At 40.9% G+C, this 25,252-nt stretch overlaps 2 protein-coding genes across 6 annotated transcripts in view; both read right to left on the bottom strand.

The window, feature by feature from the left end:
- Nucleotides 1-25,011, bottom strand: part of kis (chromodomain helicase DNA binding protein kismet) — a 42,867-nt gene extending 17,856 nt beyond the window's left edge. The window contains exons 1-7 of one of the 5 annotated variants that reach the window (XM_085955652.1): nt 24,765-25,011; nt 19,743-19,949; nt 18,379-18,656; nt 16,678-16,811; nt 12,994-13,170; nt 5,446-12,361; nt 4,677-4,848 (exon numbers count right to left, since the gene is read on the bottom strand). In XM_085955652.1, the coding sequence (XP_085811778.1) occupies nt 4,677-4,848; nt 5,446-12,361; nt 12,994-13,170; nt 16,678-16,811; nt 18,379-18,656; nt 19,743-19,873 (7,808 nt within the window). In that variant the 5' untranslated portion in view covers nt 19,874-19,949; nt 24,765-25,011. The remainder of the gene's footprint in view (nt 1-4,676; nt 4,849-5,445; nt 12,362-12,993; nt 13,171-16,677; nt 16,812-18,378; nt 18,657-19,742; nt 19,950-24,764) is intronic. The other 4 variants (XM_085955654.1, XM_085955651.1, XM_085955655.1 and 1 more) reach the window with 4 other exon arrangements.
- Nucleotides 517-1,811, bottom strand: LOC147066084 (cilia- and flagella-associated protein 263). Its single transcript, XM_085955656.1, has one exon. It carries the CDS (start codon nt 1,732-1,734, stop codon nt 571-573), a length of 1,164 nt encoding a protein of 387 aa, XP_085811782.1. The 5' UTR covers nt 1,735-1,811; the 3' UTR covers nt 517-570.
- Nucleotides 25,012-25,252: the final 241 nt, after the last annotated feature.

Here is a 25,252-nt window from a genome sequence, read left to right as displayed (position 1 = left end):
AATATATGATGAATCTCATTGTGTTTTGATGTTACTTATTCTTCATACCTTCCCATCATCTTGTAAATGTAATTTATGATGTCCACTCAATGCCTATTTCCCGGGAACAATGTCTAGTGGGGGTTTTCTGCCACATTCAAGAAACCCTATTGAAATTATCCAATGTGGGAGGGCAGTTAGAATTTTTAATTATGGTTAACTATTAAAGAGGCACAGATTTTGATCAATTCTCGCTAACAATATATTGGTCATATTCCAAACTGTGACTCACAGTGGATTCAAATCGAAGAGTTACAGGTAATGAATGTTTGGCAAAACATGCATATTACTGGCCAGTCATTATATTTAGTCAGATTTAATCAATTGGTACAATATGACAGGGATAACCACCTTGTGCGAAAAAGCAAGGGCATGGAAAACGTGAATTCCGGGCACATAAAATCGAGGTTCAACAGTAGACCTTTAAATTTAGGTTAATCAATTCAAAGATGAAAATATCCACACAAAAGTGCACTTTAAAAATATTTATTCAAGTTTAATAAGCATACAAAGTCAGTCCTTAAAGAAAAATTAAAGTGTTGATATGCCAGGTTGTAATTTTGATCGATTGGAGTTTTTTGCAAAAATATATTGTCTGTCGGAGAGAGTCCGAATGGAGTTTTGAAGGGACAATATTTCTGCTTTGGAATTGACATATTTGGAAATGCAAGGCACCGTATGGGTGTGACGTAAGTTTCTAGTTGAATTTATTTTATTCTGCACTCGTTTGACTTGCACTTGTATATTGGATCTCTCGTCTTCCACTAGAGCTCTCTGCTGCCTCTTCTGGATGATGGCTTCTTGCAAATCGGCCACGTATAACTTTTGTTTGGCCAGCAAATCCTTGTGATCGTTGAGATTCATGTAGAGTAATGAAGAGATTTTTTTTATTTCCGCCACCTGAACGTTTCTCTCTTTGAGTAAATCAGAGCACTGGCGATTTTCGATATTTATCTTTTCAAAATCTATGGATCGCAGAGATTTTACCAACTCTTCTTTATGCCTCAACAGACCTTTTAGCTTCTTGTGCTGAATTTTTGACGTGCCGGTTTCCAAGCGTGTCTTCCCCGCTAGAGCGTCGAAAAACTTCAACCACTCTATGATGTAACGGATCCACACTTCTCCCGGTATTTTACGCGAGGGGCCTTCGCTGCGAGATAAGACTTGGCGTTGAAAACTGCATTTCATGTCAGGTATCTCATCGATCCTGAAGTTCAATTCTTCCAAAAGAGCTTTGTCTGCCCCGATCGCTCTGTCGAATTGTTTTCGCGCGCCCCTCAAGGATTGTTTCATATGCTCTATTTCTTTTTCCACAATTTCAATTATTTGAGATGGATTAATTTTCACAGTTGTAGTTAATAATCCACCAAAATGAGTTTGTGAAGTAATTTTCCGGGAAGAATTGACATGCACCGAAGTATTACGGACTAATATTGACGATGCAGAGTTGGGAGCGTTAGCTTGCGACTTTAAGCCGAGATCCACATTTTGTTGAATACCTTCCAAAGCTGACGGATCGTACCTTGACAAGAATTTTTCAAGTATTTCATTTTCAATGTTTATAAATTTATTTTGCTGCAACAGATTGAATATTTCTTGGGACAGATGTCGGGTAGATAAGTCATCAATGTGCACATCGTGATTGCTTAAACTGCCCGATTGTTTTAATTCTCGACTGACTCTAACTGTGTTCATGTTTATTTAATATTATTACTTACTATAAACGTAGAATTTGAAATGAAAAAATATGTCCACATAACATGACTGATAATTATATTGATAAACAGAAATGTTTCCATGGAAACATAAAATCAATGAAAAGTGATGTTGCCATGAAAATTTCAAATAAAAAATATTTTTTCAGTCAAGATTATAAAAGCAATCTAGTAGTTTCAAATGATAAAGTACAAACAACAGAAATAAAAACATTGCAATATAAGTATTTATTAGTCCACTTCAAACTGCTCCTGCTCAAATGTAGTATTCTTCATATTAATATTTCATAATATTATATAACCACCATACATTTGAAACTACTACAGCAGAATATTATATACTGGTCTTCTGACCCTCGATTCTTTGACATTCCAGATTATCCAACCAAAATAGAAAACAAGCTCATCCTAAAAATGAGTTTTTCAATGTTATAGAGCGGAATGCACAATCTAAGATTTCGTTCCTAAGGATAAGTCGCCGAAAAGCATGACTTAACTATAGACAATCCTGAGTATAGAGTTAAGGAATCCTTAACCATAGACTACTTTTGTTATGAACACGCCCCCTTCTGTATTACCATTTACCACTGACAGCTGCTGTCAAAATAAATTCGCATGTCTATAACACAGTCCATACACTCAAATTCATTTAACAATGTATCTCAATATGGATATTGATAGTGTTAATTCGTTTGGCGTGTACTTGCAGAATATTATTTTATTTTTATACGCCAGCCCGCAGAAATACAAAATACCAGATAAAGAATGACACTAGACGCTAGTGTTACCATGTTTAAAAAAATCTTGTGGTGCCTGTGGAATCACATATAATGACTTATAACGGAAACATAAGAGTATTATAATTAAATATTAATATGTATTTATAGTTATTGCATTTATAAAATGCAGTTGTCATATTTTTGTCATCGTTTAACAATTATAAAATAATTTACCTAATTTACCTAACGAGAATTTTTAAATATGGTATTATTTTCAATAGAAATGATCTTAACTAAGGACAGTGTTTCTGCATAGTGTTTTCTGCTAAGGAAATTTTAGTTATGACAAATGTTTCTGCATTCCGCTCTAAGACTTTTACAATTGACAGAATATTATCTAGAACTTAGCAGAGAATTAAATTAATTTGAAGTATTGTTTCCATCAACCGATATTAACGATATAAACCTCTTGCATCAATGTATCTAAGCCTTTCATTGAATGTAGTCTTCTTGAATGTGCGGTAAGTAGTAAATGTAATAAAAAAAAAAAAAACATCCCAATATCTGTAAATGTGATCGGCAACATGGTACAATTCCCAAACCGTCGATAACATTTGTGAAAACAAGCGCCTAGGGGCGGCAGGTTATATGAAAGTATGGTGAAGCCGGCTAGTATGGCGAAAAAGAATGGTGGGGCGGGCTGGTAATCAATTTGTGGCAAAATTTGAATGTTAACATTATATTATATGGGTACATTATATTGACCAAAGTAAATCCTCTGTGATGCCCTGAATTTTTTTTATCGCGTCGCTATTTTTCGCTAAGTTATCGGTTATTGTTGGCCTGCTTCATTCAGCTGTATGAGAAAGCCGATTCCTTGCCCCTCTTTTAATTTAATACCTCTATAATAAGCGCCCTCACCAATGTTGCAAACTCTTGTCGACAAAAATATGATAGACGAGGAAAGATGCCATTTCACATGAAATTACCATAAACAGTAAAAATGTTAAATGAGTCAGCATTACAGGGTACCCTCAACTTTTGTACGTAATCGGTTCCTGGAAATGTGTACGAATGTTGAATGTACGAAAGTAGAGAAAGTAATGTAAAAAAAATATCAAAGTGTACTTTAAAATATTTATTTATCAACGGGTATAACAAAGTTAACGAGGCGTAATATAGCAAACACGTGTTTTCTTTATAACTTGTTTAGAAATATACCACCTTTTTTTATTTGTGTAGAGAGGAGTGACTGTATGGAAACGCACAGTTTTCGCATAATCGACAAAAATCTAAATTTTAAGAAATGTACGAAATAGCGAATTGTATGAAAGTCGAGGGCGCCTGCCTGTATTTACTTGGTAGAATTCCATTTTACAAACGATAATATAAATTATATTAAATTGTACAGGACTAAAAATGTTGCCTGTGGAACAATTCTGTATAGTGAGTAGCCCGTATACATCATGCATGTGAGATGCTACATATATATTTTTAAATCGGTCAAAAAATAAATACATGTACCTTATATGCCCTTCGGCGATCCCCAGGGAAAAGGTTGAGGATCATTATCTAGATTTTTATTAGCCAATGTTTTCTCTCACATTTTCAAAAAGCACCAATCGTCAGCGGAGGAAGATTTCCTAATAGAGTATATCTAGCGACAGTTTTTGTACATTTTGTACAACCAGTGACTAATAAAAACCAAAAATGAAGGTAGCTGTGTCTAGTGTGATTCCAGGATTTCAAAGACCGCATGGTGAACAATATTTTCACTGACCACAAAATTGGTAATTTTTAGGGCGCCGTGAAAAAATCTTTATACACCAAATGAAACAAAAAAGTTCTACAACCACTTTTGTCAGGCGTTTTTGAGTAATACTTACACAGTAGAACCTCGCTCATTCAAATTTCTATATTATCATCCATTTCATGATTAGAAAACATGATTAAAAAAAATGCTGTGTAAAATAGGTCTTACATTATTATTTAGATTATATGGATTTATCAAACCGGATTATCTTCATTTCCGATTAGTCTGAATAACCGAGGTTATTTCTACTATAGTATGCAGAAAATTGTGAGAGAATGACTATGAGAAAATCTGTCATTTAAGAAATTTTTTAGTTATTAAATTTTAAGAGCGGTAGGAGTCATTGTTCCCACAATTAGTACAAAAATAAAAAAAAATGAATGTATTTACCCAAAGGTGAGCAGGCCGCGTTCGACTTTGAAACATTCTGACCTGGCCCAGTTGCCGTACAGCACATCCTCTCCGGAGAGCAGTCCTTCGTGCCGAGGAATATAATCATCGTTGCATCTCCGGCCTCTCTTTCCCAGTTTGTCCTTTCGCTTTTTATTTCGCAATCCGAGCCCTATTGAATGACATCAGTTATAGAAAATGAAGGGTCCGTTTTGCATCGTTGAGAATCTGTAGATTCCGTGAAATGCAAAACGTTAAAATAATATTTGAACTAAAAACAAGGATGTTTTGAAATTCCACTTTGGAATAAAATCAAAAAAGATTGACGAGTCCAGAATGAACACATTATGAAAAGAAAAATAAAACAAGGAACAGTCGGCGAGATTGTCGCGAAGAAAATAAATCCTCACTTCAAATGATAATTATAACTTAATATTAATTAAGCAATTAAAACTACCTAAGTAATCATAATAATATGTAATGTGAGGAAAAATTAAGTTGAAGGGAAACAGAACGGATAAATATTCGACTTATCACGTTACGCCGCCTCATTCGTAGAAAATATCCATCAAAATAAATAGCATTTTTGCCCGATGTCAGAGCTGTCCGAGTCGCGATGCACTCGAGCCATGAAGGGATGCTCGACGATGATTACAAATTCTGATGTTCCCGTCCGCAAGTTTTATAATCATAATGTATAATATGAAGACTCTCATTTTGACATGAATTTAAGTAAGTGGCATTGTATTAATTAAGTTGTCGTATTTACATTCTCCCGTACCTTCGAGATCGTCATCGGACACGTCGGGTTCCGACTCGACGTCAGACATTTCAAGGGCGCCGTCGTCGTGGCCGTAGCGCTTGATCTGCGTGCGGCGGCGTGGCTCTGTCATGAGGAGCTCCTCCTCCTCCTTTTTCTCAGCTGGATCGATGTCAGCTTTCTTGGCCCACTTTTTCCAAAAGTCAGGGTCGTCTATGTCGATGTCGGCCCGGTTACCTGACGAGGAAAAGCTCGCCTTGGAGAAGGTAGAACCCTTCTCGGCCTCCATTTGGATGACCTGAGTGCGGCGGGCGAGAATCATGTCGATGTCCTCCTCGCAGAACTTGTCTCCGGCGTTGTCCTCGTCCATGACGGCTCCGTATGCGCCCTTCTTCAGCAGGTCCTCGATCTCCTTCTTGGACAGCTGTTTCGAGTTGCCTTCCTTGCCGCCCTGCGAGGTGTTCATACTTTGCAATACAGCCTTGTCAAGACCCAGCTTGACGGAGGCTTTATCGAACATCTCCCTCTCATAGGTATTGCGGCAGAGTAGTCTATATATCTTGACCATCTTTTGCTGACCAATGCGGTGGCACCGGGCCTGCGCCTGCAGGTCGTTTTGTGGATTCCAATCGCTGTCGTAAATGATTACTGTGTCAGCGGCCGTCAGGTTTATCCCGAGGCCACCTGCCTTGGTGCAAAGCAGGAAGACAAACCTGTCTGAATCTGGCTTGGAGAAACGGTCGATGGCTTCCTGGCGCAGGTTTCCTCGAATCCTGCCATCGATCCTCTCGAAGGGATACCGCCGGTACATAAGGTAGTCCTCTAGGATGTCTAGACAGCGCACCATCTGGCTGAAGATGAGGACACGGTGGCCATTGGCTTTGAGCTTGGGCAGTAGCTTGTCCACAAGAACCATCTTGCCAGAAGAGCGGATAAGCGCCTTGTGGTACGCCTCGCGGTCCTCCCCATGCGTCTGCCGGTAGTCATGCTGGATCTGGTCCTCGGCGCCGTTAAGCAGGTAGGGGTGAATGCAGCACTTGCGCAGCTCCATCATGGTGTTCATCAGGTTGGGTATGTTGGCGGCTGATGCCGTGCCCTTGGACAGAAAGGAGAAGTTGCGCTCCAGGATGCCACGGTAGTATTTCTTCTGGATGTTGGTGAGCTCCACCTCCACCACGGTCTCCTCCTTAGGTGCAAGCGACTTCTCCACGTCCTCTTTGAGACGCCGAAGCATCATAGGTTTGAGCAGGGCCTGCAGCTTGATCACCTCTGACTCAGACTTAAGTTGACCGAACTCAGCGAGGAAGGCCTCGCTGCTAGCAAACTGCGAAGGTTCCAGGAAGTTAAGCAGTGAGAAGAGTTCGCTCACATTGTTCTGTAGAGGCGTGCCTGATAGCAGCACTCGGTGTTCGAGGTGCAGCTGGCGCAGGCCCTCCAACAGCTTGCAGTTGCGATTCTTCAGGCGATGGGCCTCATCAATCACGCTCAGCCTCCAGTTGAAAATCTTGAGGTCCTGGAAGTCTGTGACAATCACCTCAAATGTAGTGATGAGGACATTGAATTTGGTGATCTCCCGGATGAAGCCACCCTTCTCATTCTTGTAGAACAACTCATACTCCTGGAGCATGCTCTTGCTCTGCTGGGAGCCATGATAAACCACCACGTTCATGTCCGTCCAGCCCTCCAACTCTCGCTGCCAGTTGGGGATGGTGGAGAGAGGGGCAATGACGAGGAACGGCCCCCGCACGCCCAGCTCCCACACAGCATGGATGAACGTCAGGCTCTGGATGGTTTTGCCGAGGCCCATCTCATCCGCCAGGATGCAATTGCGGCCATTGTACCATGAGAACAGTAGCCAGTTGAGCCCCTCCAGCTGGTAGGGGCGCAACGTGTTGCCACCCTTATAGATAGGTGACTTCTCCAGCTGTTCCCACTGGTCAGCAGGGGGCCGCTTTTTGAACTTCCACTTATCTTTGGGTGGCACGGCTCGGAACACCTCGAACTGCTCTATCTTGAGCGGGTCAATATCCTCCATGAGCTCCCATGTGCTGTCCTCGTATTGCAGGCCCTTCCACTTGACAAGGTAGTGTTTGACGGGCTGCGCCGTGGCAGGGTCAACATGCTCTGACACATCCAGGATGCGCTCCACCTCCACGTAATCAGGGTTGAAAGGCTCTTCATCTAGGTACTCGAAGATGTTCAGCTGCTGAGCCTGCTTTTGCTTGAACCTCTTTATTTTCGAGAATATTCTCTTATCTCCTTTATACAATTCCTCTTCCGTTTTCCATTCGCAGTGCAGATATGAGAAGTTTCGGTATTTCACAAAATATTCTTCCACATCTATCATAATGGGTGGCAGTTTGTCTCGGCTAGCTCCGCCCTCAGATTCCTTCCGGGTATCAGCTGAGATGGCGGACATTTCGACATCAGCCGGATTCGTTTCGGTTTTTGGATCACTTTCACAGTCCGCAGTCTCACAGGATTCTTTAATATCAGAATCGATATTGGAGTTGGTAGGGATCACTGTTTCATCTTTTACAGTTTCAGAGGTGGTGATGGAATTTTCAATTAAACATTCCTTCTTGATAGGAGAGGAGTCCGTTTCGTCCGTGTCAGCAGTCTCCTTTGTCTCCGAGTCTATTATGTTTTTACTTGTTACTTCAATGTCGCATTTTATGTCTGCTGTGGTTTTGTCATTCTTAGGATTCACATTCGTAGAATCGCAGATAGAATTATCAACTTTTGGTGTTTCAACATCACCAGAGGGTTCGATGGAGGCCGGTTTGGCTTCCGCAGAGTCGTCGCCTTCAACCAGTTCTTTTGGCTCAATTTTGGGGACAGAATCGCTAGGGATGTTTTCTGAAACTTCAGATACAGCCTCTGATGGCTTTATCGTGATGGCTGAATCCGTCATCTCTGCTTCCGCCGAAGTTGATTCAGTGTTCTCAGTTTTCACATCTTTCGGCAGAATGTCTTCTGTTGGGATGACGATCGGAGGAGGCTTGGGTGGATCCGGAATAAGCTCCCTCTTCCCCATTCGGGAAGCGAGAACAAACTGAACGACCATGGAGTCCTCGTCAGTGGTGTTGATGTATACATAGTTGGGTTTGCTCACAGCCTCTCCTTTGTCGTCCGTCTCAACATCTGCCGTGGGCGTGGCCTTTTCTCGAGCCTCTTTGGGTTTGACCTCCTTTTCCACTTTGGCGGAAGCGGCGACAACTGCAAACTCATCGTCAGACAAGCGGAGTAAGACGTCATCAGTGTACTTCTTTCGCTGAGTGTGGCGCGCAGAACGCCGCTTGGAGCCGTCACAATCTCCTTCAGGGGGTGGGGACGGGGGCGGAGTGGTAATGAGGTCGTCTGGTTCTCCGTCCGACTCGGGGACAATACCACCACGTTTTCGACGCCGCCCTCCCGGCGGAGCGCGTTTGCTTCCCTTCTTGGCGGTGGTGGTGGTGGCTGAGCGGTTACGGCGGCTGCTTCCTCCGCTTTTCTTTTTGGTAGGTGTGGCTGAGTTAGAATAGACATCATCGTCTAAGTCATAGACACTATCATCTCTGTCTCTTTTGGCAGCCGCCGCTTCCTCCAACAGTTCCTTAATTGGAATTTTGGAGACAGGAATGTCGTCGAAATCGGTGACTCCAGAGTCGTCCATCAGGGATGACTCTGTCTTCACAGGAGTTGAAGGCGACACCGCCGAAGATGGGGTATCATCAGCCGGAACGCCGGCGTCAGGGGCAGGAGATGTGGGCACGGCCTCCACAGCCGTCGCAGTGACAGCAGCCGCGTCTGCCTCCGCTTCCTCCGCCCCGGGTTTCTTTTTTGTTCTTCTCTTTTTCGGAGCATTCGGATCTTTGGGTTCCCTCTTTTTACGTTCCTTCGGTGTCTTGGGGGGCTTGGGCTCTTTAGGCGGTTTGGGCTCCTTTGGGGGTTTCGGTGGCCTCGGTTTCTTCTCCCTTGGCTTTCGGGGGGTCCTCGGTTTTTTAGGTTTACCCTCCGCCGAGTCCACTTCGCTGCCCGCTATGGAGATTTCCATCGCAGTTTCTCCATTTTCACCCATTTCAGCAAGATCAGTCAACGATTGTAATCCAGTTCCCGGAGTTACGAAGTCTTCAGATACAGGAAGGACATGAGGAGGCCGGGCGGCTTTTATAGGAGTCGCCTTTTCTTTTTTGACTCTAGGCTTCCTCGGTTTGGCGGGGCCTTTCCCGCGGCCCCTCCCAGTGGTGCTGGACACCTGAGGGCTGTCAATCATGGGCGACCCATACATGGGATTCTGCAGGAGGCACTGCGGGCCACCTGCGCACTTGTCATTGTTCTCATGCTGCTGTAGAACACCGAGCCTCTCCTGGAGACGCATTACCTTCTCCTGGTTATCGGGAGACGGTGGCATGCAGAATATCTCTTGAATCTGCTGCTGGAGAGCGGCCTTCTCTTGGTGATGTGAGATAGGTGACTGGTAGACGGCGACCATCCCCGGGTGGGGGATCATCCCGGGGCCCATCGGGGACATGACTCCGGGGGGCATGACTCCGGGGAGCATCTGGCCAGGGGGCATGGTTCCAGGGAGCATCTGGCCCTGGGGCATGGCTCCGGGGAGCATCTGGCCTGAAGGCATAGCTCCTGGGAGCATTTGACCCGGGGGCATGGCTCCTGGGAGCATCTGACCAGGCGGCATGACTCCGGGGAGCATCTGGCCCGGAGGTGCACCAGGTGCCCTCGGTCCTGCACCGCCCATCGCCGGATTCGAACCGTCATACTGACCTTGCGGCGGCATCCCCAGCTGGGCCATTCCGGGTGGCATGCCGAGGAGGCTTTGCATGGGGTGTGCGGCGGGGTTGAGTGGCAAATTGGCGTTCATCTGAGGCTGGCCCATTTGCATCCGAGGTGGCATCTGAATGACGTTCGGAGGGACAGCGGAGCTGGGGATGAGGTTCGGCATCCGGTTGACGACAGTGTCAAGAGGTGGGATGGCTGGGAGGCCACTGCCTGCGATGTGTGGGGTAGGCACGGTCGATGATGGAATGTCGCCCATCCCAAGCGACATGTTGGTATTGGTGGCTTGCAATGCCATGGTGGTCACCTCTGTTGGAATCGGGCCCGAACCAAAATGCTGCGAAGCAGGCCCCATCATGCTGTGAAGTCCTGAGGCGATCGGACCAAGACTGCTGGGCGACGGATCCCGACCAACATCTCCGTTAACTTCACGAGTCTCGTTCTCTGCCGGCGGTCTTCCTCCCTCCCTATCGGTCCTCGTCGCGCTGTCTTCAGTGCTGTTAGGAACTGGGATAGAAGTATCGTTCGGACCACCCGAAACTCCATTACTGTCTACGTCACCATTGGCTTTCTCTGAACTGTGCTTATCGGAATCGACAGTGGATTCGGGAGAACGAGATCTTTCCGGGTCAGCCTTGCCATCGGAGTCAGTTGTGGAGGAGGCGGGAATGCATTCTACCGCATTCGCCGGAAGATCCTTGGTTGCGACATCAGATTCGTCGTACTTTTTCACATCTGGGGCATCTACTGGCGGCCCGACACGTATCGGCCGACTATCCTGGAGATCTTCGATGGGAGGACCCTCCTCGGGGGGCTTCAAGAACGCTGGAGGTGCCGGCGGAGTCAGACGAGGTGGCAGATTTAAATTGGAAGGTATCGCTGTTTCGGGGACAGACCCATTCAGGTGGGGCCTCATCCCTCCGTGCTGCCAGTGCTGAGGCGAGGCTGGCATTCGGGGACCGAGGGCAGGAGACAGTGGATTTCTCAATCCCTGATATGGATACTCGCCGACTGCGGCCGCCGCAGGAGACACCATTTGTTCGAGAGCCTGCAGAGTGGACTGCTGTGGATAAGAGATTGGCGCGGGAGAGGAAGTCTTGCTCGAGGCCGGCGGACGAGAACCCGGGATGGTCTGAGCGTGCGGATGCGGAGACATGCTGGGAGGCTTGGCAGGAGAGGCAGCTGGCCTCGGAGACATCTGCGAAGCCTGAGGCCGCGGAGACATCTGCGCCCGCGGCGACATCTGGGGTGATAGCTGAGGGAAGGGGGCCCGATACTGCGGGCTCGATCCATCGGGGGTTGCGTGCTTCCCCGCAGAGTACTGTCCGACGTTGACATCCAATGAACGCTGCATCGGGTGCTGGCCGTAGCCGGCAGGGGGTGGGGCATGAGGCCCGGCCTGCGGATACGAGCCCACATGCTGAGGAGAAGGATGAGGCTGACCATGGTGGACAGGCATCATGGGGTGGCCAGCACCGCCCTGGTGGGAGACATTGGGCGTCCCAACGCCTTGCAGACCCACAGCGGAGTGACCTTGAACATGTTGATGCCCCGGAGGACCAAGCGATCCGGGATGTCCCTGGTTCTGTACAGGAGACGCACCCTGTGGTCCTGCCTGGCGGGCCTGGTGACCAGAGACATCTGGGACACTCTGACCGGGGTGGGGGGCGACGCCCTGTAGGTGACTTGGATGCGGCGCGCCTCCAACTTGGGTGTTGGGATTGGGGTGTCCTGTGGCACCCTGGTTCATGTGCACGGAAAGGCCCTGACCGGGAGGCATTCCCTGATGAGGCTGCCCGGGGTGTCCGGCTGGGCTTTGATGCAGCTGCCCGGGGTGAACCAGACCCTGATGAGGAGACCGAGAGAGGCCCTGCTGAGGGTGCTGACCGGGGTGGGACTGGGGGTGGGGCTGTGGATGCTGGCCGGGATGGGACTGAGGTGGCGGCTGAACGGAGTGAACTGGGTGACCGGGATGGTTGGGATGAGTGGGGTGTCCGGGATGAGAGGGAGCGGTCTGCGGCTGGGCAGGCGGCAGGCCCTGGTGCATGTGCGAGTACTGGTGGGGCGCCATCTCCATCTGGTGGTACGGCATATGCTGCGACAGGCGGCCCGGAGCCTGCTGCTGCATGGGCAAGTATCCCTGGTATGTCTGTAAAATGTGTTCAGTCCTCTACTTAATAATTCAATTTCAAGTAAATGAAGCAAGAATATCAAATTTGAGATGTGTACGAATTCACATATCACCATACATACCATTGTAAATTTCATAAGTACAATTTTCTTGTTGTGCTATATTTAAATGTAATACCGAGTATCACAGCCATAATTTACTTGATTAACCATTTCTGTTATTCAACTAATAATTCATGAGATTTAAGAATGTAACATTCTATATATTGAACATACCTTGAAAACAGCTCAGATAATTAATACTTACATACTAGAAACTAATTTTTTTGAAAAAATATGACACCCGACAGGATTTCATAAGCATTTCATGTAGGAACTACCAGTTAAAATTATAAACATAAAAGAATTTATATGATAAAGCATTTTTATTTAGATGAACAATTGCATATGTATCCAAGATCCGTCAACAGCAGGCCGCCACTTACATTTTGCTCACAATATATTCAGTGTTGCCAATACAGTGATTATTAGGTTTTCAATAGTTACCAATTTCATCATAATATAATATTTTGAATAATATGTTGCTATACAAAAAGTTTAATAAGTTAATTTAAAAAAAATTTAATGAAAGTTTAATAGGCAAGTACTGACCGGTGGGTGTTGCATATGCTGGTGTGTGTGTGGGTACATGTGCGCCGAATGCTGTTGTTGTTGCTGCTGCTGCTGCTGCTGTTGCTGTTGGGAATAGTGTGGCTGGCGCTGCAGGTAGCCGCCGCCGCCTCCACCCACAACCCCTCCGCCGACACCAGCCCCTTGCAGCCCCACCTGCTGAGCAAACGCAATGTTATCCTCATCATCATCCTCGCCCCTCTGCCTCCTCAGTTCAGACTTCTCCACACCGCAGGTCGACTTGAAATATTTAATCCGCAAGCCATTTTTACATACTTTTCTAATGTCAATATTTTATTTTTTAAACATACATACATCGTTCTGAAACATACATACCTACTGCAAAAAATCTTGAAAAAAATAAGACACCGAGGAGAACTCAAACCTGCAACCATTGGATTTTGGCCAATGTGCTTTACCAACCGGGTTACCTGCGTCCCAAATAATTATGACAAAATTAACTAGCATGTAAATAAATATTGTACTGATCAATAAATAATTACAAGATAAAAAGAACTTTTTATATACGTTTTTAAATTTTCTGTTGAATCATATAAACTTGAATTGACTAGCTTAAACGATCAAAAAAATTTGTACTTGATAGAAATACTGAATAATGAAATGTCATTTCATATTGATTTCCATAGTAATACACGTATATATTATTTAATAATTTAGTTGCTAGAACCCCCTAGCAACCAATAATGGTATCGAAATAACTTTTCATACAAAACAGAATTAACTAAAAATGAATTCAATTCTACTTAAAGATGGCTAAAAGTATTAAAAAAATGCATTTGCATCGTGTTCTGATATATTCTAAAAGTTTCAAATGTCTAGCAAAAATATTGTAAAAGAAAGTTTTCTTTGCCAGATTTTAGTAATAACTACGTTCGGTGCACATAACAAACAATTCAAGTGAACAATACGATTGCTTGCGCAGTTACATATAAAGTATAATTAATAGAAATAATTATTATAGAAAACTTATCCCCTGAACAGCGGCGGCTTCTCTAATACCATGCATGTGCGCTGCACTCCTTTTTCCTAAACATCACTTAATGTACATCAATGCTATTCATAAGTCATCACTCGTTTATCGCAAGTTAATCAAAGTAAATTTGTAGCAAAAGCATGTACCCACTGAACAGTCATTCAAATCGAGCGCTCGTGTGAGCGCCTTAATATCGATATTAGTTTGCCATTCGTATTACATTGTGTAAAAAAAAAAAAAAAACAGTATACCATGTTCTTTTACCAAGTGAGTGAATTATTGTAACATGTCATATTTTGAATGCCTGAGTTTTATTGTATTTTTTAGACGAGGCGAGTACGGCGTTGTCGAGTCGAAAAATACGTACCTACCTATTCAAAACAATCGATGGTTATATATTTTTTTTTAAATATTATTTTCTTGAAATATTATTTACCTCCAATACAATTCAGTTTGATTTCTGTCGTTGCCATCTATAGTCGGCTTTAAATGTTTTGTCACGTTACCTATTTCGATAATTTTGTTCATAAAAATAAATTTTGAATAAAAGATTCAAAATAATACATATAATTATTGTTTAATGAGTGAGGTGTATGTGATTTAAAATGATAAATTTTGAATAAAAGATTCATAATTATACATATAATAATTGTGTAATCAGTGAAGTGTATGTGTTTTAAAATGATGTCGTAAACGTAGACTTTATCAAAATAATAAGAATTCTTTCGAAGAGTCAGAATAGAAAAGGATGTCCGATGACATCTGTGAAAGTGAAAGGTGTTTTCAACCCTTTAAAGAATTAAATCGTCTTTAAGAAATACCATGAATCAGGACAGACTTAACTGTCTATCTGTGTTAAGCATAGAGAAAAAACTTTTACAAACAGTTTCAGACTTTAATGACAAGTGATTGAGGTTATTGCTAAACAGAACAACGCCGAATTGATATTCTTTTTAATTGAGGTAAGAAAATTTTAGTGCACCCCCAATGAACCAATTTGGAAACCATCGGCCGCCACTGCCCTGAAAATGTCAAAAGATTGATGTGATATTTCAATAGCGATAATTAAGATGATCCTGCGATAAATTTAAATTGAATGGCTGTCTGAAATCGTCGAAACAGATATGCAATCTTCAATGCATTCGCAAAAAGTAGGAATTGGTGATATATTTGTTCATTCGGAAACAGATGATTGGTTAAATGCATCATATGCTCCGCAGCAAACATGCAAGAGAATTCACGTCTGAAAGAAGTGGATGGAATGGAGGTTGTATCTTTTAAAAATGCATTCAAGTCAATAAGTACACAGGGATGCTATTACGAAATGAAAAATTTGAAAAGAGGTGACTCTTTGAAAATAATGACGGTAACACTCGAAGATCGAAAGAATAGGATTGAGATCGCTGAGTGCATAACATCTGGTTGCGATCTAGTTAAAGTGTTAATTGATAAGTGATTGATAATTGCTATAAAAATGCTTCTATGCTTTCTGTAAGTAAAAGATATTCATAATCATATATCTACAAATATTCCCAAAAGCTGGCGAAGTAAAAATTATGCATTCGAACTTGTTGAAAGCATTAATGCAGTCAATAAAAGACAATTTTTGACGAATTATGGAAGTCTCGGTTTCATACATTAATATGTATATATGTGTGCAAAAAAATGTAATTTTGTACATTACATTTCGTTGTACGAAATTAATAAATACCTTAAAAATATAAGTTTAATAAAAATTGTATGTGTGTTTGTGGGGGGGGGGGGTGTTAAATTTACCGCACTGCGTGACGAGTGACACTGCTCAGATGCGTTAATGATCGCACACACAATAGAAAAATATAGGAACGTTGATTGTTAGCAATATTGCATTAGCTGCAGTATTTACTACAATTTTATATTTTGTTTATAAGTATTGCTCCTCTCTTCTATGCCGATCGTTAATTAAAGCATATAATTCAATCAAAACCAAAATAAGTTCATACTGAAGACCGAATGTGGTGCAGGGCAGGTGTGGTTTGGTGGGTGGTATAGTGGAGTCAGTAATCAGATCACTTATCCATAACTATGTACATTAAATTTGTAGTTACACCAGCTTAACTGGAAACTTGATTAGAATCCAAGAAAATGTCAGGTTTCGAGTAATTTTTTTACATACCATTACACTATATCATCATATTATTATATATTAAAATCATAGGTATTTTCCAATATTTATAATATGTAACCACTTCTGTTTCAGTTATTCCAATTTTAAAAGTGTTCAGAAAATCTTTAATTCGTTCGTTATTCAACTCCTGACATTAGATTTAGCCAAAACAGGTGTTTGTTTTTCATGGATGTTTTGTTTTTAATAAAATAACCAGTAGTCCAATAATTCTCCCACATCAAATCACAATAACAAACAAGTTTGGTCGCTACTGCTCGCCAAAAAAAAATTAATATTATATAATATTACACTTTTCGGTTAAAATTTTCAATTGTACTAATTTTATTATAACAAATCTCACCATGCCACACATGCTCCCATATGGAGTAGTACCGGGCAGCCAATAAATAATATTAAACCATTTATATTCTCGTTTACCTTTTTTATTTACTTAGAAATCGACGCGTGTCAGTGGCTGGAGTCGATGGATATCGAGTGATAGAAATGAATTGTGTGAGATAGTCACCTGTTGCTGAGGGTACTGGTGCAACTTCTGATGTTCGTAGGGATGCGGGTGTCGGTAAGTTGCGGAGGTAGGCGGATATCCCCTCACCGATGCACCTCCTCCTCCCCCTGCCCATCCGCCCATCTCTCCCATGCCTTTGACAGCAATCATGAACACCATTAAATCTCTCATTATTATCATTACAAACAATAATTATAATTAGATTATGCTATTGATAACAATGTCACAAAATATGGACCATCTTTGGAACAATCAAAATAGTTAAATAAACATATAAAGCTAACACTACGCTCAGAAGAGAAGAAAAAATAAATAATGTGAAACAATAAAAACAGCATATCACAGAAAATGTCTTTATCCAGGAAACGCATTGATTAGTCTCACAGCCCTCGCTAAAGGTGCTTGATAAACCTGACACAAGGAAACAGTTCTGATTCAGAAGAGGTCATGGCTGCGACCACATAGGTAATCGACGGGTGCATATAAAATAAAATTATTCAGGACGTAAAGATTGGAAACTATCCCTCGTGAGAGCATGCAAAAATGCCCTCAGAGAGTGAAAACCGAGCATGTCATTCATGGCAATTGCATGCCATGAAGTCCGTCAGAAAATAATCATGTGAAAAATTATCGAAATGAAAATAGTTATTTGTGTGCAATAGGAGTATGTTTTCCATGTGTACCGAATATAAATTTAGAGTTTTAGAATTATTTGGTCATCAAAGGAAATCGAAAAGAACAGTTGTTACAGTAGGTAATATATCCACATGTCGTCATTTTGTCAAACATTACAATTTTTATTAATTACGCTAGTATTATCGAATATCTAACACTGTGTAAGATTCTTGTACAGATAACATGAAAAATTATTCCACAAAAACCACATACCTAGTTCACGCAACAGAGAAATTTGAAAACATAAATATCAAATATTGATAAATTTTTGTAGTTTGTTCTTTTTTTTTCTATTTAAAACATTGTTTGTTAACCCTCGATGACATTGAGCTAATTTACAAGCTGCTTGTTGGCGAATTTAAAAGCGGGCGAGTCAGCTAGCGCGATGACACACAAAACTTTCCACTCGCCCACAAGCCACAAGCTTTTGACAGGAAGTAGTTCGTTTTTTTTACCAGGTGGTCGCCACTATCGCTCTACTGCACAGACGCAGACCGGCCCACACGCCAGCGAATAAAGTTGCCCGGCTTTCAACTTTTCTCCGTAGATTGTTTACAATCTGCTTGTTAGCTTGTTCGATGATGACACTGGGCGAGTTTACAAGCAGATTGTAAATTCGCCAACTAGCAGCTTGTAAAGTAGCTCAATGTCATCAAGCCTTTACAAACGTTACGTTGTGTGGATGGTGGTAAGTTGTTTTGGATCCATTAGGTTTACAATATTTAGTAGGAGTATGTTTTTTTTTTAAATAAAAAAATCCCCAAGGAGGAGCAGAAATTCGCCTTAAATGAAAAACAAAAAATATGTCTGGTACACTTATGTGAAAAGAGAGCACCGTGACATCCAAAGAGAAATGATGTTAACATGATGCTGGCCTTTAATAACCAACACAAAAGATGATATATTGAAAGAAACAAAGTAATTGTAAAAACATATTACTTAACAAAAGTGTTTCCAACTTATATTTGAGTATATCACAACAGATTTACGAGGAATCTGAGATTCATTAACTGGAGGAATTCTCACCGTGATGCTGTTGTTGCTGTTCAGGCGGCATGGCATAAAGGGCATCGGGCGCAGGGTGGTGGGGGTACTGCTGCGGAGGGTGGGGGTGAGGGTACTGCGGTCCGGCGGGCGCTGCCCTCTGCTGGGTTCTGCCACCGTACCCTCTGGCCGCACTCGCCCCCTCCCAACCGCCTTCCAGATGCGGCGAGGGATACTCGCCCCCCCCGAACGACGACAGCTTCTGCAAGGGGGTCTCTTGCTGAACGCCCTGGACCTGAGGGTACGCCGCCGCTGCGTACCTGTTCCACAATGCACAAATTTTATTATAAGAATTTCATTCAGGTAATCTTCACGAATGTATTGCTTATGCATCAATGGACAAACAGGGGGAACATTTAAATAATCGGTTAAGCGAATCTAACGATTAAATAGATTATATCAATACACTTACCTGACATATTTTTATAGATAATAGATAAATTTGTTTGCTAATAATTAGAAACTGGGACTCGTGCTGTAACTCGGGAGATATGAAATCAGTCGCCAGTTTATCCGACTGACGTATTTATCGATAATTGCAGTCTTGCAACTTTATGTCGAACACATTTGACAATTTCATTCGAGAAGAAGACGCATGTCATACAGTAGCGTTAATCTGGCGAATACGGAAGATTAATGTACTGCACATGCGTATTGGGTTATCCTAGATACCTCTCGCGTCAATACCCAACAGCTATCAAAATAGATAAACTGTCAAAATCAAAATTGAAAACCTATACAACTATTGTACTCGCGAAGTAAAATTTATTGCGAGAGCAATAGCATTAGATTATTATTTTATATTTTGCGAAGGTATTGGTATATACTTGTATCATCCACTCAATTCTATAATAGTGTAGGTAGTTACACTGCAGAGTAGTAGTAATAGTAGTGAAACAATCACAGAAACACCTTGACTTCAGAAAATCACAAAGATATAATATTATCTATCCGGGAATCGAACCCGGATCCTCGTATAAAAAGCAAGTGCCTTACGCATTGGACTAAGAGCAATACCATTAAAAAAAATTGAATAGTGATACTTTAACATATTATGTTACCTCGACTTGCATCAATTCGTACATACTTCTTGTCTGTAATTTAAATAATAAATGACCAAAATTAATTAAATGAGTGAATAATAATTATAAAATTCGCCTCCGATTGTTGCGTTTTTTATTGATCATAATATTGACTGTCACTTTGGTATGAAAAGGATATGATTTTTTCTATCTCGATTTAAGTTGCCGATTGCGGCATCATCTTTAATATAACTTTGGGATATTACTGAATTTATAATTATTGTTAAAAAAAAAATAATTGGTCGGCTTGAGTATTGAACGTACCCTGGGGCGTTGGCGGCATCTCGGGGAGGGCCCGTGACAGGAGCACCCTGATCGAAGTTGTCAGCGCCGAGGTCCGGAAGCCCGTCCAGCATTCCGGTGCCATCCTCCCCGAACAAGTCGTATGAGTCCATCGCTCTATGCGGAGCGTCTCACCCGACCGGTGCACCCGGACTCCGTGTCGACCGCGCCCATCTCTCGCCTCCTGTCCTTTGCCAAAACATTCATCCATTTAAAAATGATCGAAAAATATAATTGTCAAAGAGACATAAAAGAAATGTCAAATCAGTGTAACTCCATTTTTAGTCATTTTACAAAGAGTACACAAAAACAAAAAAAAGGTTCTACCTGCAGGCGCCTTAGACCCAGATGTGGACCCAAACCTTCTGCAGAATATAATATCTTTTACTATAAAATAAGTTCAGAATTCAACTTTTTAACTTAGTTTTTGTTCTTCAATAAAATTGCCTTTTTGAGTTATCAATTAAACACTATTAAATCGGAAGAAGCGAGAAGATTTATGAAGCAAAGATCCTTTGAAGCGCTGCGTGGTGATCAGTAACCGTATCCTCAGCTCATGAATGGACGTGTAAAATGATGATAGAATATCTCACACAAGGGGAAAAGCTATACGCTTATGATCAAATATAACATAAAGCGAGACAACCTTTCCCTTAGTGGAAGATATTACAGTAGGGGTACCGAGATCCTGTATCCATTTTACTTAGCTGGATAAACTCTGTGACCCAACGATGCACTTCTTGTTTACAGCTGGCAGATACTCTGCAGTACTGATGGTAAGATATTTAGACATTATATCGAATCTCTCTGATGGACTAATATTGGAAAGGTACAACGCGTTTAGACTGCCACAACTTTAACTACACAAAATGCTCACAATACTCACATTGCGACAGTTCTTGTCAAATCTGTCACAGTCTAACTGGATACATACCAACATCACATTACGCATATCAAAATTTTCTTTTACAAATGATATGTTTTCTATTGCACTTTTAACTTTGGAACCCTAAATTACTGTCAAATTGATGAATTTAAATTATCTTAAATTAGTATTACATACATTAATTGGAGTTGCAGTATACTGTTAAAATTATGTTAATATTTAGAAATAAATATTAATCTCTTCTTTTGACCATGTCTGATCCTAATAGGGTCATATGTTGGTATTAACAGATTTTTGTTTTTTATTACGAGAAATGGATGTTAGTCACTTGCTCAACCTTATTAGGTCCATACTCTGACCCCAAACACAAATTGAAAAACAATATGTATTTGCCAGACCTGGGATTCAAACCTGGAATCCACGACATTATAAGCTGACGCGTAAACCGCTCGGCCACTGTATTAATAAAAAGGTTCTCCTTGTCAGTGATGACAATGTTGATATAAAATAAAATGATCAGAACGAAAGCGCCTTTTCTCAAACTCCCTTGTCAATCCTGTCTTTCAATTTCCATCTTAAAAAAACCGTACACGTGTAGAGCTGAACATACAGCCATCTCATTGTAGATCATAAATTCACAAGAGCAGAGAAGGTCCTTGTACAAAATATTCCTGTTTTGATTCCAACATAAATAGTTAGGTGAGAGGTAAGAACAAACATTTAAAGATAATATTATGAAATGATATATTTGGGGTTTTGACAAAAAAGGCCCCTAACAATACACCATGGGGTGGATTGCAACCCCTGACCTCTGCTGCGCAGATCACTGGTTGACATGAAGTTAAAAATTGCATGCAGTATACAATAATAAAATTGTACGGTTCTTACAACAACACAGCACTGTATCCCAAAATTGCGAAACTGTGACAATGGGCCTTTGATGAAAATTTATTTTAGCGAAGATATTGTTGGATGTGCAATGAAAGGTTGTTCAATTTGCGATTAATGTTTATAAAACTACTTGGTAAAGTTAGGTTAGTGATGCATTTAATGCTATACTCAAAGACATTGTTGGTTTTCGCAGAGTGGTGAATTCTATAAGAACCTTGTCATATTCATATGCTCCAACTAAGGGGCGAATATGGCCGAAGAAGAAAAGAGTGAGTGCCATATCGTCGCTGTAGGATTGGTTTCCCGAATAGACCAAATGTTCAGAAGACGAAAAACAAATTTCATAATCCTATATTTAAATACATGGAGATATTTAAATAGTTATTTTTACAGTATATGAATGATGTATTCATTACCATTACAAAGTGATTTAAAGAAAAGGATGGTTCTAGTCCGTTTAGATACAAAAAAATATTCTGCATTAAAAGGTCGATTTTGACAAAAACGGATATTCGGGAAACCAATCCTATAGCGACGATATGTAAATGTATCCGGTTCAACACAGTAGTAATAAAATAACAGTGTGAAAAAGGATTTTCTGCGCATACGCCATTTTGCTATTCTACCTGCGCCACTTGTTGAGTGATGTTTGTTACACGCGATAAGCAGATGTTATTTTCTACCAAAAATGTTATACAAAACAGCAGTACATTTAATTACATGTGTTTTACAGAATAATATCACATTGACAAATTGTAATCGAGAGATGATTTTATGTGCGTCCATAGCCGTTTCAAATCTGAGTTCAGCTAACAGCTAAGTTCTGCAGCTAACTTAATCACTTGTCCTAATTTGTCTTTTTTTGCCATCACTCTCATATGTTTAGGCTCTATCTCTATAGAAGAAGGTTTTCTTAACTTTGGGTGAAACAATCAGTGATGATCGGTAGGAATGTGAGCATCGACATATGTTCGAAATTAATTAAGCCTAGTCCAAACCGACATAGATCTGCCCATAAACATTTGTACAAAAACATTTTTTTTTAAATTATATCCCACAGTGGATGGAAAACATGTGCAAAAATACACATGCAAAAGCTAGCAATTGTGGCCATATTACTTGGACGTAGCGCACAATCTCGTGGAATGTTGTTTTGATTAAAACTCGCAAATATGGATGATTTGGACTGTCCCAGCCACATTTAATTTGATAGCAATGTTTGCATGTTGCAATGAGTGTCAGTATAGTTGAATTTTCAGTAGTTAGTTATCTAGTGCTCGATTTTCCTGTCTTCGGTGCGCTGAGGGTCCACAAGTCAGTAGAAGTAACTTTAACTTTGACAGGTGCATAGATAAGAGAACAGTGCAAGACTGTAAGGGAGCATACATTATTGAAGAAATATGGTGAGCTCAATACGACTTTACAAAATGTTAGATTTAACTATGAAAAGATGACTTCTGGTGCGAAGAAAACTGAATAATGGATATTTATTTTATAAAGGACACAATAATCCTTCATTATTTACATAGTACAAATATGGGAGATTAGGCACAATTTTATAATAACTACATTTAAATCTGACGAAGATTTAAATTGGCAATCCTTTTTCTATAGTAATTGTAAAAAATGGCGGTACAAGTCGGTTTACGGGAAGCCAGGCGGGTACCACGCTAATTTTCGTAGCCGATTCTGGCAAAATTCATAAATTCAAGAATAAAAGCTTAACCTAACAAATAATCCAGTATATTGGCTATTTTCAAAATTTGTTTGCCGCTGGCTTCCCTTAAACCGACAAGAACCAAAACAGCAATAATATCTGAAATAAGAAAACATATTGGATTAGAAATAGCGTTTTAAAAAAAAATAGTTTAAACAAAATGTTTGGGTACAAATCAGTTATGGGAGAGGTTGGGTTAGTTTAAGCCGCGTTGACACGATCCAAGTTGACTTGGACCGAGAGCACTCGTATGAGACATCATCATACCAATTATTCCTATTCAAGCTAGCTTGGATGAGTAGGACGCGGTCCAAATAGCTTGGGTATGAGTAATTTGTATGAAGATGTCCCGTACGAGTACGCTTGGATGGCGCTCGGTCCAAGTGTACTTGGATCGTGGCAACGCGGCTTTAGGTTAGGTGAGGTTTTCATTCTTGAATTCATGAATTTTGCCAAAATCGGCTATGACAATTAACGCGGTTCCCGCCTGGTTTCCCCATAACCGACTTGTACCAATGTTTGTTTCTTATCTTTATGATACCTATACTTTTAATATATTTCTAAAAAAGATAATAAATGTTTATAAAGTTTTATTTTTTCATAGAAATTCGTGACCCACCGGGTACCGCCATGTAAATGCTACTAAAAGTTAATATGGCATATAAGTATAAAAAAGGTTGACCACCCCTGATATATCCGTTACAACAGTAATGAAATTAAATAAGCAAAAATTACAAAATAGAAGTATGTTTGTATGATATAACAATTTTTAAAGACTTTTGCAAGAATGTGTAAAGGAAATATTTGAATACCTATCACAATAATTTATGCACAACTTCAGAGAATAATCAGATTCATTGATCCCATAATTTTATTTTGGTAGGGATACTTGACTGCAGAGAAATAACTTGAAAAATAATTGTTTGATTCTAAACAATTCGGCAGTTGTATGAAATACTTATGGGAAGAAAAATATTGACCTTTATTTAGATTAGTACCTAAATCATTTGGAAGTGTAGAACAATGAACTCAAAACTCATCTGACGTTCGTTGTCGGCAAGATGTAGAGATGGCGACTGGACACTAATTATAGAAAACGTACACAATTCTGAAAGCCACAGCGAAAGTACCTTATCGAAATATGAGATTTCGTGTATTTAATGAACTGTAGAAGTGAAAAGGAGAGAAAGTACCTCGAAAAGGTTGACACCTTGATATAATTTGTAAAATTAATTAATTAATAAAATCTACCATTGAATTAATTGGTCATTATTTTATAGGAGTACCTAGCACAACCAATCATACGATTTCTTACGAGCGTAGAACGGAGATGAAAATGGAACCGTAGCCAATGGCGACATAGCATTCTTGCAAAAGAAAAATATGCACAAAATCTCAAAAGCGGTTCTGCGCTCGAATTATTTGCCGTGAAAATCAATACAGAGCAAAAATAATTGACGAGAAGTTTTGATTGATATGTAGATAAAATTTTATGAATATTGATACTTACAAACACTGGAGCGTCGGAACTAAGAAAAACCACAAAATGGACACCGCTAAGTTGTCAAAACACACTTTTGTCATTCAAGTAGTAAAACACAACCTGACATACTGTTCACATCACAATATATACATAAATTCACTCACAATATAATGGAAACGAGTCCAGTTTTATTCATTCAAACTAAAAGTAAATCTTATTCGGGTCTAAAACCCTACGTTTGTCCAACACTCCATTTTGATTCGTATTCGTGTACAGTGTTGCCAAGTCAAAATTTTTAATTTCAGTAGAATGTGTAAAAAAAGTTCAGTAGATTCGACAAAATATCAGTAGATTTGTTTTAGGAAAAAAAATTCGCCGCGGGCCGCAGGTTCCCAATTTTTCATAGTCGGCTTGTTTTTTTTAGGAGAAATATTTCACCGCGGGCCGCAGGTTCCCAAATAAATTTTCAAAGACGACTCGTTTTTTTCCCGGGTGGTGGGAATTTTGTGGAATGA

Source organism: Rhyacophila brunnea, unplaced genomic scaffold, assembly GCF_057557595.1.
Source record: "Rhyacophila brunnea isolate RB1 unplaced genomic scaffold, BYU_Rbru_1.0 scaffold_5, whole genome shotgun sequence".
NCBI lineage: Eukaryota > Metazoa > Arthropoda > Insecta > Trichoptera > Rhyacophilidae > Rhyacophila > Rhyacophila brunnea.
This window is presented reverse-complemented; position numbering and strand designations above follow the sequence as displayed.

Coding starts and splice junctions, on each gene's coding strand:
- LOC147066084 (XM_085955656.1), bottom strand. CDS start 1,734: ATGAACACAGTTAGAGTCAGTCGAGAATTAAAACAATCGGGCAGTTTA.